General features: G+C 45.3%; 1 protein-coding gene across 2 annotated transcripts in view; it reads left to right on the plus strand.

Annotated features, from left to right (window-relative positions):
* Positions 1-6,935, plus strand: part of FGFR2 (fibroblast growth factor receptor 2) — a 63,842-nt gene extending 56,907 nt beyond the window's left edge. For both annotated transcript variants that reach the window (XM_061556365.1, XM_061556366.1), the window contains exons 13-16: positions 405-475; positions 2,049-2,186; positions 2,687-2,792; positions 3,618-6,935. In XM_061556365.1, coding sequence (XP_061412349.1) covers positions 405-475; positions 2,049-2,186; positions 2,687-2,792; positions 3,618-3,848 — 546 coding nt within the window. In that variant the 3' untranslated portion in view covers positions 3,849-6,935. The remainder of the gene's footprint in view (positions 1-404; positions 476-2,048; positions 2,187-2,686; positions 2,793-3,617) is intronic.
* The last annotated feature ends 7,453 nt before the right edge of the window (positions 6,936-14,388 follow it).

Here is a 14,388-nt window from a genome sequence, read left to right on the forward strand (position 1 = left end):
TGAAACCAAACAAATTGAGGGTATTAATTTTGGCTACACTCACTCGCTTTGTTGGCTCTGGATCTTGTCTTTGGAGCGCTGTGTATTTAAAAATTCAAAGTACCAAAACATTTAATTAAATCACCACATTTTATATACACTTACAAATGAGAGATCAAACGGTGTGACATTTCTTACAAATATGTGGAGCTTTCTTTTTTTAGTTAAACAAATAAACCCCCCCCCCTTCGAAATTAATGAATACCCAACACTGCAAGCAAAAACTGTTGAATTTCAATTTAAAGCGCCCCGGTGTTGTATTTTTGTAGGTTTTCTTTCGACAACCCCTCCTCCCACGTCTTTTGAATTAGCGTACGCGCGGATTCCAGAGGAATAATATGCCTTCTGTTTCCCGGTGCTGGCAGGGTCGACTGCCCGTCAAGTGGATGGCGCCTGAAGCGCTGTTTGACAGGGTGTACACCCACCAGTGCGACGTGTAAGTTACCGCACGCGTGCGCGCGACCGCAAGCACCGGCCGGCCGGCTGGCAGGCCGCCCCCCCTGACACGCACGCTCACGCGGCCCGCCAACGCACAGCCAGTCGATGCGCACTCACAGCCATAATTACAGACCTGACGGAGGCCACCTGCACCGACGGTGCATCTCGGCTAAAGGAGACCGAGAAGCAGCCTTTTTGTATTAAGCAATTAACCAATTAATTTTACAGTATTTTGAAACAAAATAAAGAAGCAGACACGATGCCTGCTCCCCCATATTTGTCTTTCCACGTGTAATTTTACACATCGCATTGGCCGCATGGCCTTTTGGGAGTGCACATTTTCAAAAGCATACAATACAAACTCTGGTCCGGGTTCAACACTCAGTGTGCCACTCTTTGGTCTGTATTATAAAACGGCTTTTTGTTAGGGCCAAGTTTTCACTGAATAATTTCCGGGTCACTGGTGAACCAGGAGGTCACACGTGATGAGTAGCCGCAGCCATAGCGGGAAGTTTGTCAGGGTCAAGGACAGGTCAGAGATAAAATAATGTATTTTTTTCAGGGATCAAATTCACTCCGGTAAACTTAGTAAGAGTAGACTGATCTCAACTTCTTAGCCGACTAATCTCATTCATGGCCATCGTATGAAACACCGCAGAAAACCTGTCGGCCGGCAACCGATCTTTCTCTAACGTTATTCATTTTATTATTTGACCGAATAATTTAATGCAACAAAATGCTTTCCAGCGCATGAAAAAAAAAGAATCAATGGAATGCGGGGGGTGGATGACTGTTTGTTGGGGGAAAGGACGGTGGTGCAGAAACGGAGGGCCAGAGTAGTGTAGGCTTTGGGGGAAAATGTGAGAGTGAGCTCTGCGTGTAGCGAGGATCTGGTTCGAATTCTCCTGCAACAGCAGCAGCTGTATCCTTGGAGAGGGATTGCATGGCAATGCTCTGGAATTTTTTTTTTTATAAAGATAGATTGTAATTTAATCGCCACTCAAATCCCACTCTGCTGAAACTGCAGGACTCAATTGTATGTTTTCTAGCTCATCATGCGAGGATTGGAATGGTTTTATATAAAACTGGTGCCCACGGGTGAACAACGCACCTTGATATGATATTCTTCATGTTAGACTGCATGGTACTAAGCCTATAACAATTAACTCTCCTTTGGGATTTGATAAATTATCACAATTTTAGGTCATGATTTGATTCAAGAATCTAAGGGTTGTTTTCTGCCTCTAGTGGCAAGAGAGGTAAAGCCAAGTGAACCAATTATATGGAAGACAATATAAAATAATAGATTCCTATACACACAATTGGATGTGCGTACCATGAGCATAAGAATGAACAGTAATGAACCTACACAATTTACCAGCAATGTGATAAACATGCAAATTTCGATGGCACCCCAAATATACACCAAGCTGATCGCAACCGATGGTGGAGTTTAGAACGGACGTTGACCCTGGCCAAGGTCGATGTTGAGATAGGGCCCAGGATGAGCGGCTGTTTGGCCATGTTGCGGGGGTGGCACATCGACGGTGCTCTCGCGTGGGTGCTTGCAGATGGTCGTTTGGAGTTCTTCTGTGGGAGATCTTCACTCTGGGTGGCTCCCCGTACCCCGGCATCCCAGTGGAAGAGCTCTTCAAGCTCCTCAAGGAAGGACACCGCATGGACAAGCCCAGCAACTGCCCCAACGAGCTGTACGTTGACGCTTGCACAGGCGGACGAATGAGTGGGAGTGCGCGGTAGTGTAGCGGTTAGCGCGCTGCGCTATGAACCCGGCAACCCGAGTTCGATTCCCGCTCACGGCCAACACCAGTGACGGTTATCTGAACCGGTCCTGGGCCTCCCCTAGGTCGACTCAGCCTCAAATGAGTATCGGGTGCGGTGTGTAAACATCGCCACTGGCGTGGTGCTGGCCATCCACCCCCACCGTTGCGGCCTCCATAGGTGCTCGCTAACAGCACTTGCCCCTATAGTCCGTTAAGGCTATACGGGGGGGTCTTTGTCTTTGTATGCAACAAAATGCAATAATACAACACGCAACATGTGACCAAATCCTCGGGTCTGGTTGAAATAGCCGTGACAACTGATTATAATCTCAGTGCAGGGGGAATATTTGCCCGTTCATCTACAGGGAGCTCGATTGTGCGCCATGAAACAAGCTTCAGCGTGCGGTGTGCGTGCGTGTCTGCTGCAGGTATATGATCATGCAGATGTGCTGGGCAGCCTCCCCATCGCAGAGGCCCACCTTCAAGCAGCTGGTGGCGAGCATGGACAGGATCCTCACACTCAGCTCGCAGGAGGTACTTAGGATTATGCAATCCTGTGCAGAGGGATGCAGTCACACAATGCTGTTGCAGTGACAGCACCGCCCGTGGTTAGCATTGAATACAGATTCAGAGATGGGCCAAGGCTCCAGTGCCTTGTAAGCCACAGCACAATTGAAATGTAGAAGCTACCATTATCAACCACGATCCACTTACCTTCCTCCAACCGGGGGATTGATCATGGCTGATGATGACAGTGTCTAAATTTCACCGCATCTCAAGGTGCTGTCCAAAAACAGTGGGCCCTTTTATTTTTTAGAGGCAGTCAGTCATAGGCAGAGAAAAAAAAAAAGGAAAGCGTCGCGTTTGCACTTGAACAGGGGCCACGGGCAACAGAGGAGAACGAGGGGCCTGTCAATGCGCGATGGTTGACTGGGGGCTTCGATAAAAGTATTGGTTTTGCTGGATTGGAAAGTGCGTGCTGGGTAGTAGAGTGTTGACACGTAAGCTGGACAGGTTGACAGGGGCGAATCCATGGAGAACCTTGAGGATGGTCACCGCGATCTTAAAACTGGTTGGATCAGGTGCCGGTGCAGCGATCGGAGTATCGGAGTGACGTCGTCCCGTTTATGGGTGAGATGTCAGGCAGCGGCCATTTCGCGATCATCCGCAGCTTGGAGATGAAGCATTTGGCGAGGCTGCAGAACAGAGAGTTGTGATTGTCGGGTCACGATTGTGACAAATACACGGACGAGGATCCCAGGAGTTAGTTGGGGTTCAGGCAAACAATGGGCGCGAGAAACGTCGCCCAGGTGGACGCCGCTAAAACATCGCGTTGTCTCCACTGCCACCTCGTGACAGGAGTACCTGGACCTGTGCGCTCCACTGGAGCAGTACTCCCCCAGCTTCGCGGACTCCAACAGCACGTGCTCCTCCGGGGACGACTCGGTGTTCGGCCACGAGTCCGTTCCGCCCGTGCTCATCGGCCCTTCGCTTCCGCCCCCGAAACCGGCGCAGCCCGAGGAGGGCTTCACTCAGGAGTTGCCGCTCGCCGAGCCAAACCCGCCGCGCCAGCCGCCCCAGCGGACGTAACTCCGCCAGGCGGGGAGGTGCGCTGGCGGTGCTGCCTGGGTCCGGTTTGGTCGTGCGACCTCGTTTGCCCTGAGTGCCCACGTGCACCAACATGGGCCCAAAACGCCCCCACTGGGGCTGGTAGATTCACGAGGGCCCTGTGGACCGTGTGCCACGTTGCCTCCGTGTAGGCCCTGTGTCTCACCCACTCTGATCCGGTCCTGATGAATTGTGTCCAGCAGCTGTAAGCTTAACTGTACTTTCTAACCGATGATGGTGATTTACCCTCGGTTGAACGTTTCATCTGGATTTTATAGACTTAAACCACGCTTCTTACGTTTCGTGTAAATTTGGATTTAGATCTTCTAAATTGTGCGCGTTTGACAACTTTCCAACATACTTTCGTATAATTGAGTAATGCTACCTTGAAGCTTAAACGTTAATACGTAATACGTACCTTTCTTTAAGCCTATGAATTATTTTTGCTGCTACTGCAGATGGTGATATATGCTGGTGTATTGTATTTTTTTTTGTAAGCAATCATGGACGAGGACTGTGGGAGTGCCACTTCTTTTTAAGTTATGTTGTGAAGACATTGGCGCCATTTGAAGATGCCTCCTACTGCTCGAAACGGTCGCGTCTTGGACTTGAATGAAGACGACATTGCAGATGGGCGTCAAAAGTCACCTCTTCACACTTGAGCGTGGGCTGCCCGTGCCCACTAGGACAAGAGAACGATACCCGTGAGACCTTGGAGGAAATGATGATGGACCGTGTATACAATGGCACCTGCTTTGGGACCGTCTTTCCTCACACATCGGGAAATTTTTCTCCCGTCCGAAAAAGATGTTTGTGTGTGACCTACTGAAAACTGTTGGTACAGCACATTTTGAAGCTGGGGATAGCGGATTTTTTTTTTAAATGCGGTCTACATGGTACGAAGCCTTTCATGTAAATGTATAAATAGTTATATGTATATTTTATAATATTATTAATAATATTGATAATACTGTAATAATAGTAATTTTGTACTAAACAGTAATTACAGGTGCATTTTAGCATGTATATTAATAAAAAAAAATATATAGATTATTTTAATACAGAGGGCCTGAAAGCCATTTCTGTTTTTTGTTTTTGTTTTCAGGAGTACAACAACAGATAAGAATGTACGTAGTGCTGTAATGCATCAGACTGGTCTGGCAGCTCAGAAAGATGAACGATAGAAAAACGGTTGTTTAGCCAGTAACACTTATTCTCTCCTTTATTCATTAAAAAAAAAAGAAAAACATCAGGGGACTTTCTGAAGAAGGAAAACAAAGTTTAATATATGCCATTGTTTATAGACAAAACCTTAGAAAGCTACACTTTGCTGTACGGTTTTATATAAACGTTGAAAAAAAATATTAAGAATCGACACTAACAGTATTGTTTTCTTTTACTAATGTTTATACTTATTGTGTATGTACATTCCAAGCATTTCGCATGCGTCGTAAAAACAAAAGCAAGTTAAATGTCATAAGATTGTGCCTAAGACAGTGGCGGCTCCTCAATAGGGATTGCAGTGTTCAGACAAATCTCCAGTCGCGCCCTCTGCACCCACGACTCATCATCTTTTCGCAGGGAGGGTCATATATGATCAGTATGTACGTATGTTTAACTTCTTTCGCACCGCACGTAGCCAACCGTGCCAGTCGGTCAGGTGCGAGGGAAGGACAACAAAACGAAAACACACAGCGGTTCTAACGAAGTGAGTTTTAAATCGAGATTTAAAAGCTCACAGCGGCTTCCCAATATCTCACTCGATGTGTCGATTGATGTCCAAAGTAAGAAAACCTGGGAGGCACTGGTGCCCCCCCCCCCTTGCCCCACGAGAACCGGTGCACGGCAGCCAATAGATTGGCAGCCTTGGGTGGAGGCCCCGCCCAAAACCGTTCTAGCCCCACCCACAACCGTTCTAGCCCCACCCATAACCGGTCTAGCCCCACCCATAACCGTTCTAGCCCCACCCATAACCGTTCCAGCCCCACCCACAATCGTTCTAGCCCCACCCACAATCGTTCTAGCCCACCCATAACCGTTCTAGCCCCACCCATAACCGTTCTAGCCCCACCCATAACCGTTCTAGCCCCACCCATAACCGTTCTAGCCCCACCCATAACCGTTCTAGCCCCACCCATAACCGTTCTATCCCCACCCATAACCGTTCTAGCCCCACCCATAACCGTTCTAGCCCCACCCATAACCGTTCTAGCCCCACCCATAACCGTTCTAGCCCCACCCATAACCGTTTTATCCCCACCCATAACCGTTCTAGCCCCACCCATAACCGTTCTAGCCCCACCCATAACCGTTCTAGCCCCGCCCATAACCGTTCTAGCCCCACCCATAACCGTTCTAGCCCCACCCATAACCGTTCTAGCCCCGCCCATAACCGTTCTAGCCCCACCCATAACCGTTCTAGCTTCACCCATAACCGTTCTAGCCCCACTCATAGCTCATCTTTGCACCGCCTCCCCTAAAGACACGTGATGACAGCGACAGTAATGGTCAACGGTGGTTAATGATGACTGATGATTGGCACATAAAGAGTGATGATGGAAAATTATGTTGAATAAATTGTTGGTAACGATAGTCGTGATGATGGTGGTTATGATTAAGATAAATGAGGATTGGGGATGAGAGGAAAGCATGATGGCATGCTTCCAGGCCCCCAGCCATTCCCTCTAACTCTGTGTCAAATGACGAACACCCCCAAAACATTTGAGCACAAGCCGCCACTGGCCTGACATCTAATTTATTGATAGTTTTTAATAAAATGTTATAAATAACAATTGTGCGCGCGTCTGTTTTTTGTTGTTGTTGTTGAAGGACACACTGAATATTGTTTCCGCAACAAATGTGCGTGCGATCAGAGCTCCCTGCCACATTCACCACATCGGCATCACCGACTGGACGACGAAGCATTAGAAAAGCAGCGCCTTAAGGATGCGAACTTTGCTTAAAATTAACTTTTCTGCACGTAGCGGTGGGTGACGATTGCATCGGCTTGGCGGATATTACATTCTCTGAAATGAGATTCACACCCACTCAGTGTTGGAATCCCACCCGTCTAACGCAATCTGACATTTCGATTTAAAGCTTTCGTAACTGCAGGGATTCATCTTCTTGGTTCTTTCGGTAAAGTCACGTAGAATGGAAATAATAAAATAATAAAAATAAAACATAAAATAATTCTCACGTTTCGGCCACAACGCAAGCAGCCGTCCTCAGGTGAAGAACAGGTCTGTCAAGGAGACAGAGCTGTTCTTCACCTGAGGGCGGCTGCTTGCGTTGTGGCCGAAACGTCGTGAGAATTATTTTATTATGTTTTATTTTTATTATTTTATTATTTCCATTATACGTGGCATTCTGACATCTTCACTTTGCCGGCCCACTCGTGGCTCTGCTTTCATCCTCGCAATCGAGTATCCGTGGGGACGTCGCATCACAGAAGCTGTTTTTGGAAATCCTCCAGCTTCTGCCATTGTACGTCGATGCCGCGAACACCAACGTTGGTTCGGCTCGCTTTTACCAAGAAAGCCACACCGCAGTGCACGTGTCTCTCCGCTGGGTTGATCGCACAGTCGTCCTTCTCCAGCTGCGAGGACACCCCTGCTCGCTCATGCTGTTCTTGAAAGCAGATTTTTTTTTTCAAGCGGGAAGTGTGGCTTGTTTTTTTTTTTAAACAATAACCCCTTTTATCGCGAGGGCCATAGCATTTTTTGTGTTTATTTAGCCACGGCGCAGGGTTTGTTAATATTGGCCGATGCTGGAATGCATGCGGAGGAAGTATTTAAAGAGATGCCTTTACCAACACTCCCTCATCCCCCCCTCCCTCCAAAGCCAGTCACAGATTTCCTGAATCTGATATCCATTCTTTCCTCCACCCCATGACCTCTCAATAGTTTTTTTTTGTTTTCTTTTCCTCAACAGCCTCTGTAATGTCACCGAAACGTGCAGATCATGTCAACAGAGAAGGTGACATGCTACATCCTGCTGCTGAAGGAGTGTTTACATAAACAAATTAAATGATTATTTACCCAGGGAATCCTCATTGAGTCTCAAGACCTTTTTTCAAAAAGGTCATGCATTGAAACAGTTGGCCAATTCCATTGATGAGCAACTTCATGTGGGAGGGAACCAGAGTATTGAGAAGGAAAAAAAAACACGCATAGGAGTAAATAAAACACAAATCTCCGCACGACTAGATTCAAACCACAAGACGGACCAAATACATGCAATGTGTGAACTGAGCCTATGGATGGTATGCCATCTCCTGACCACCTCGCAACCCCCAGCCTCGTGCCTACAAAATCAGGAAGTTCCAGGTAGTCTCCCAAGCAATAATAATCAGGCTCAGCTCTGCTTATCTTGTGGTGTCTGTTCAAATCTGGCACCTTTATGATGATTTGGTCTTAAGCAAATGAGCCTTATAGCCGAACTCAATCTTCAGGGCTAGGCTAGGCCCAAGGGGAGGCTGGAAACTTTCTAATCCCAAGAGGCTTAAAAGTGCTCATGGCTCATAGTTGTGAAACTAACATTATTTGTTTTCATTCGTTCATACAAATGCCAATCAATATACACAAACTTTAAGTACGTATGTATCAGGGCAATACAAAAGTACAGGAAATTTGCTACCAATGTAATAATGCACCTCAATTATAGATTTACAGACATACTCACACTTGCTCCATTATAGTATGAGATGATATATACTTTACAGCACTTTGTCAATCCACTGCTGGATGAAGGCCTTCCCACGTCATTTCAGTCATGGGAATTGTGCGATCATACTTCACCACACTGGTCAGTAGTTCGAGTTGGTGAAGAGGCGGTACCCAGAACTGTTTCCGATACCATTCCTCGCTAATTTAGTTCTCGCCCGGGATTTAAATCTGGTCGGCAGGTTCCTAGCGCAGTGCGCTCACCGCCGTTACACCACTCAAACACATTTCTATAGTTCCTCATGTACGTGTACTTTTTAATAAATTGTTCGAAGAAAATGTTCACCTCTCCCTAAATGTTTGTTAGCAGTGCCTTAATCCACTGGGCCACAGCTCCCACCCCGAGATTTAATCGCACAGGTGTAAAGCGCCTGTGTGTTGAGACAAGTGTTAAAAGTGGCCTTTTTGAAGCAACTTCAAAGCAGCAGAACGAAGGATAGAGGACCACAGAGGGCAGCTCGCACACGCGAAGTGACGAAAACAAATATTTAATTTTTTAACTGAAGACAAATATGAATAGGAGCTGGTTACTTGAGACCAAAAAGCGGCCGACGAAGGTGGAACTGCTATATAAATCATATGTGGAATGCTTTAAGAAAATAATAATATGAAGTTTTGGGCCAACTTTATGGCGTTTAAATGTTACCTATTAGACCATTCAGACACTGGCCATGCCTGTCTGACATGGCAGCCTGGAGCAGTCAGAGTAGGCCATTATGTACCCAAAAAATTGGCAACATTCGTATGGAAATTTGCGTGCAATTATTCAACTTTTCCCCATTAAAGAGAGCACAGTGTCGCCTTTCATGAGACCTGCACGTAGCTCAAAGGCGTTCCCCTGTTCAACAAAGACAGGTACGTTTCATCCAAAGAAATGAACGCATGAAATTATAATTGAAAACACCGTAAATAATGTAATAATAGATTAGCAGTGTAGAATTATGCCCTGGAGGTTGCGCGCACGAGAACGACGAGAGCGTGCCCTATATACTTGTCTTCCGCGGTTTCTCAATGGGGAGCGTGAACGGCTGCGAGATTCTGCACGCGACATCACTTCTGAAGTTGTCGCACTGTTCTTAACAGAGTAATGCCATGCAGCGCACACCGGTTCGCCTGCCTCCCTTGGCCTGTCTGCTGGCCTAGGGTACAGGCTCTCTGTCTGGCTTGACCTTGCCCAAGCCCTGAACAGCTGCACTGCAGGAAATGCACAATCACTCATCCAGATGAGCATGTGTATCTTGACAAATGCACACTTTCAAAAATTGCCTCACTTTGCCATGAAGCATTTGTTTTTTTGGCAAAGTGCTGCTGGGTAATTAAAGTTTAGCAAAAAAAAAACGTTTTGCTCACTTGCAAAGGAACCTTTGTTGATATGGCCGTTCAACTTTTTAGCTTCTACTAATTATGTTTCATCAATTTTAATTCGTCAAAATTATCACTTTAAGGATGCATTTTATTGTTCCATCTGATTCCACATGACGAGCTCATTTGTTGATTTAAAAATTCTCTGCTCCAGCTGTGGCTCAAGTAGTGCTGTGGTACCGTGAGATATGATACAGCACATCAACCGGCAGTAACATTATTACGGCATTTCTAGGAAGTTGTAAGGAAATGGCCATAAATTTTGTTGAGGGGGATTTCGATTTTTTTTTTACCAGTCACGTTGACTGCCAAGCAGGCGCAGGCAGCCGTGAAAATCAATTCAAGTGCGTTGAAAAATTAATTAAGCAAAATGATTTGTTCTGCTGCACAGAATGCAGTACTTTCTGGAGACTGGTGACTGTAAAATCTGGAAAACGCTCACTGGTGAAGTATGGTCGACAACTGAACTGGCAAATGGCTGTAAATGACAATACAGTTTTGATACAAAATAAAATAATATTTTTGAGTAGTATTGATCGGGGAGATATATAACCGTGGTATATTGTTTATGCCTAAAAACGAAGTGAATTGTTTTTATAACGTTTTGCAAAGTGGCTGGCTTTTTAATGTTTGTTTGAACGGACTCTTCCAAAGGCAGGTCTGTTTGTAAGAAACGTACTGGAACTTCATAATGGATATTTTATAGGTCCCTTGCAAACATCTGTGTAATGCTGGGCACGCTCCAGCATTTTGTTTCGGTTTACTCCAAGTTAGTTTGGTTTGAATGCCTTTCAGCCCTTAAATAAAAAGCAGAATATTTATACATACCGCCGCTTGAAGCAAATAAATAAATAAATCCGTTTGGAAGTGCCTTGGATTCTTGCCATTAATGCACAGTTTAAAATACACCGGGCCAACCTAGTGCGCTGTGCTTTATAATAATAATATGATACTGGCCGCTTAAAAACGTTCTTCATGCTCAATCCACGCACGGTCTGGCAATCCACCAATCCAAACCCCATTTTGCCCATGCTCAGACTCAATGTCTTACCAACCTCCTGGGCCCTGGCCATGCATGCCAGATCGTCACTCGTTATGCGAGGCACGGTGAACAACAGTAGTTTATGTACCTGTATGGCTCTTGGCGCCAACGTACACACCTGCAGCTGTTCCAGCGTACACACACAAGTGTGTGTGTGTGTGTGTACACAAGGGGAAGCGGTAGTGTAGTGGTTAGTGCGCTGCGCTACAAACCTGACGACCCGTGTTCGATTCCCGATCACGGCCAACATCAGTGACGATTATCTGAACTGGTCCTGGGACTCCCCTAGGTGGACTCAGCATCAAATGAGTACCTGGTATGGTGTGTACAAACATTGCAACTAGCGAGGCAAAGGCGGCTGGCCCACTCACCCCTCGTGTGCCGTTCTGGCCTTCATAGGTGCTCACTAACAGCACTTGCCCCAACAGTCTGTTAGGGCTATACGGGGGATCTTTGTTTTGCGCAAGAGCACATGCCAGCAATATTCCTTCATGCATTAGATATGAAATGTGGAGCTACACACAGAAGGCACTCGAGTGAGTTTATTGTTTGTGTATTGTTTTGGCTAATTAGTGTCATTTAGCTGGCAAGTAACATGGCATTGCTTTGCATTGTCATGTTAATTGTCATGTTACCATCTGGGAGACCACCAGTGATGGGTGTTTGGCTGGAATGCAACTTTTGTGCAAATTATAAGCTCAAATTTTGTGTAGATATATACTGTATATAGTTAGTGCACATATGCTTCCATAACCAATTGGCTCTGCCTAGGTCTTGCCATGTGCCGTTCAATTAATTAACATACCTCTTAATACAACACTTTTTGGATTGATAAACATTCTACATGCGACCTGATGTGCAAAAACTGCACAAATGCATGCACATCGAAAAAATGCAAATATATATTATTGGAGGGAACTAAGACGGTTCGCCAGCAGGAAATGAAAGAAACAAGTACAGTGAAGATAGAAATTTAAGAAATTCACTGCTGGAGACCTGGCTCCAGGAGTGAATTGCCAAACGGATGTAAGTGGTTTTTTTATATTCATGAGCATCATGGCTCAAAGGCGATGTTCTCAGACTGATGTATGCCTTGCATGAAGACTCATCTCTTATAATGGGGGGGGGGGGGGGGGGGGGACATCAGAACGATCCACATTCTGCTCAGCAACAATTACGAGACCCTGTTGGTTGGACCACCAGCAGCTTCCACCGGTTGCAACATTTATAGAAAATACGAAGCCAATCTTCCACAACAAATTTGAAAGAAAAAAAAAACCCCCACGAAGGTAAGAAATTGTGCATGCATATAAATTCAGACTCGTGACAGACATGACAGCCGTGAAATGATAGCTTGAAGCACGTCTGCCAACCTTCCCACCTCTGGTTCTGAAATAAAATCAAATACCTCTTTATTCCTGGTGTATCAGCCTGCCAAGTTGCATTTCTCAGAATCATATCTGTGAAATTGTATTCTGAAAAATCTATCATTTGTACATTTTATCTGAGCAATTGTCTGGTGCAAGAGCCTACACGGTATTTGTTGCGTATGAATAATACTGGCGGTGGGGGAAAGCCATAACGATCACATCGGGAGCGCTTGGAATTATGCGTCACTGATTAATTTTAATATAAACAGTTGAAAATAAAGAAAGCTGTCTCTGGTGTGGACCAATCAGTTTCAAGGACAATGCATATATTATCAGAGTATGTTTTTTTCTTTGCATTCTGACCACAAGCATTGTGGTTAATGCAGACATGATTCCTTGTAAAAAGTTTCAGTTTGGCGTTTTAACATCTTAACACCTGTTTTGTTGCCATAAAAAAGGGGAAAACCTATTATCAGTTGAAATTCTATTCACGGATATAATTTTTAACATCTCGCTTGGTTATAAATTAAGTTCGTGCTGGTTTTAAATACAATTAGCGGCTGTCGTATGCAGCAGGGGGCACTGCATCACATCCATGCTTGTCCTATACTAGGCTCCATCTGTGCTCCATGCCTTAACTCAACCCACACTGACCAGTGTGGGGAAGTATGGTCAAATAACACCAACGGCCCGCACGTGGAGGCCCTCATATAGCAGTGGACCAATGAAAGTGCTGCATATGTACATGTATGTCTTAAATGTATGTGCAGCACTTCCTTGCATGCACAAACGGTCATTGTGGAAAAGGTGTGCAATTTCTGTACAGTACTGTATCATAACAAACATACTCTATTGACACAAGTCACACACATTCATCACCATCATTTGGACAATGTCAATGAATGGTGGTTAGTTGAACCTTATAGCGGTACCCTAGGCAAACCATAGTATCCCGGCTCTCGCACAATGTCCTTGATGCAGTCATTTTTAGTCTGTTGATGGTCGGCGATGCGGCTATCAACTCATCTCGACGAGCTGGACACGATTCACCACTACGGTGCGTACGAGCGTTCAGGGTTTCAGCACAATCGTCCTCGCTGCGTTTCGACATCGCGAAATCGCACCGATTTCGGATTGATTGGTACCCCAGTCCCGGAGTTAAGTACACCCCTGGAACAAAAAAGTGTCCCTGAAATAAAGTCTTTAATTGCCTGGACCATGTTGTATTATTTGGTACCCCTGGGTACTGCCTTAAGGATCAGTTGTTGTAGTTTATATATGCAATTCTTAACTGTCACATTTTAGCATTATACAGCGCAGATTGAATAAAGGATGTACGGTACTGCTTTACGTCAAATGTTATATTGTAGTTTCAAATAAGGGACAGCAGGCGGCGTACAAGAATTGAGAGCTTACATCAATCCCTTTAACTTAAATCTTTCGTGACTGCAGGAATTCATAATCTTGGGTCTTTCGGTAAAGTCACGTAGATAGGTTATTTTTTGTTATTTTCTTTTAACCTATCTACGTGACTTTACCGAAAGACCCAAGAATATCAATCCCTCTAATTGGCATTTTACCACCCCATCTTTCCTTCCTTAATAATCATCTCCTCGTGTTCTAGATAATCTCCCACGCCCATTCCACACGTTTTTTTATATGCTGGTTCGCCACTTTAAAGCGCCTCTTTGTTTTCCAAATGCATTCCAATTTATTTAATTGCCGTCAAGTCATTAAGAATGTTCCATTTGGAAATCTGGCTTAAAGCGGCGTAGGATTCACCCCATGTGAGCAGATGGGTTCTGCAAGATTATTTCGCAGAACTACAGTTAATGGAAGCTGATGTTGTGGTGCAGTGGTTAGCACGCTGGACTTTCAGGCCAGATGTTGTCGGTTAATTTTCCTGGCGTGGCCGTTGAAACAAAGGTGCAAGGTTTTTTTTACTTAAAAAAAATCGCCGTGCCTCTGTCCATCCAGTAGTATAAATAGGCCAGTTAATCCATCTACATGCCACGTGTGGTGAG

The sequence above is a fragment of the Lethenteron reissneri genome, chromosome 22, assembly GCF_015708825.2.
Source record: "Lethenteron reissneri isolate LAM-NWPU_2019-01 chromosome 22, ASM1570882v1, whole genome shotgun sequence".
Lineage (NCBI taxonomy): Eukaryota > Metazoa > Chordata > Hyperoartia > Petromyzontiformes > Petromyzontidae > Lethenteron > Lethenteron reissneri.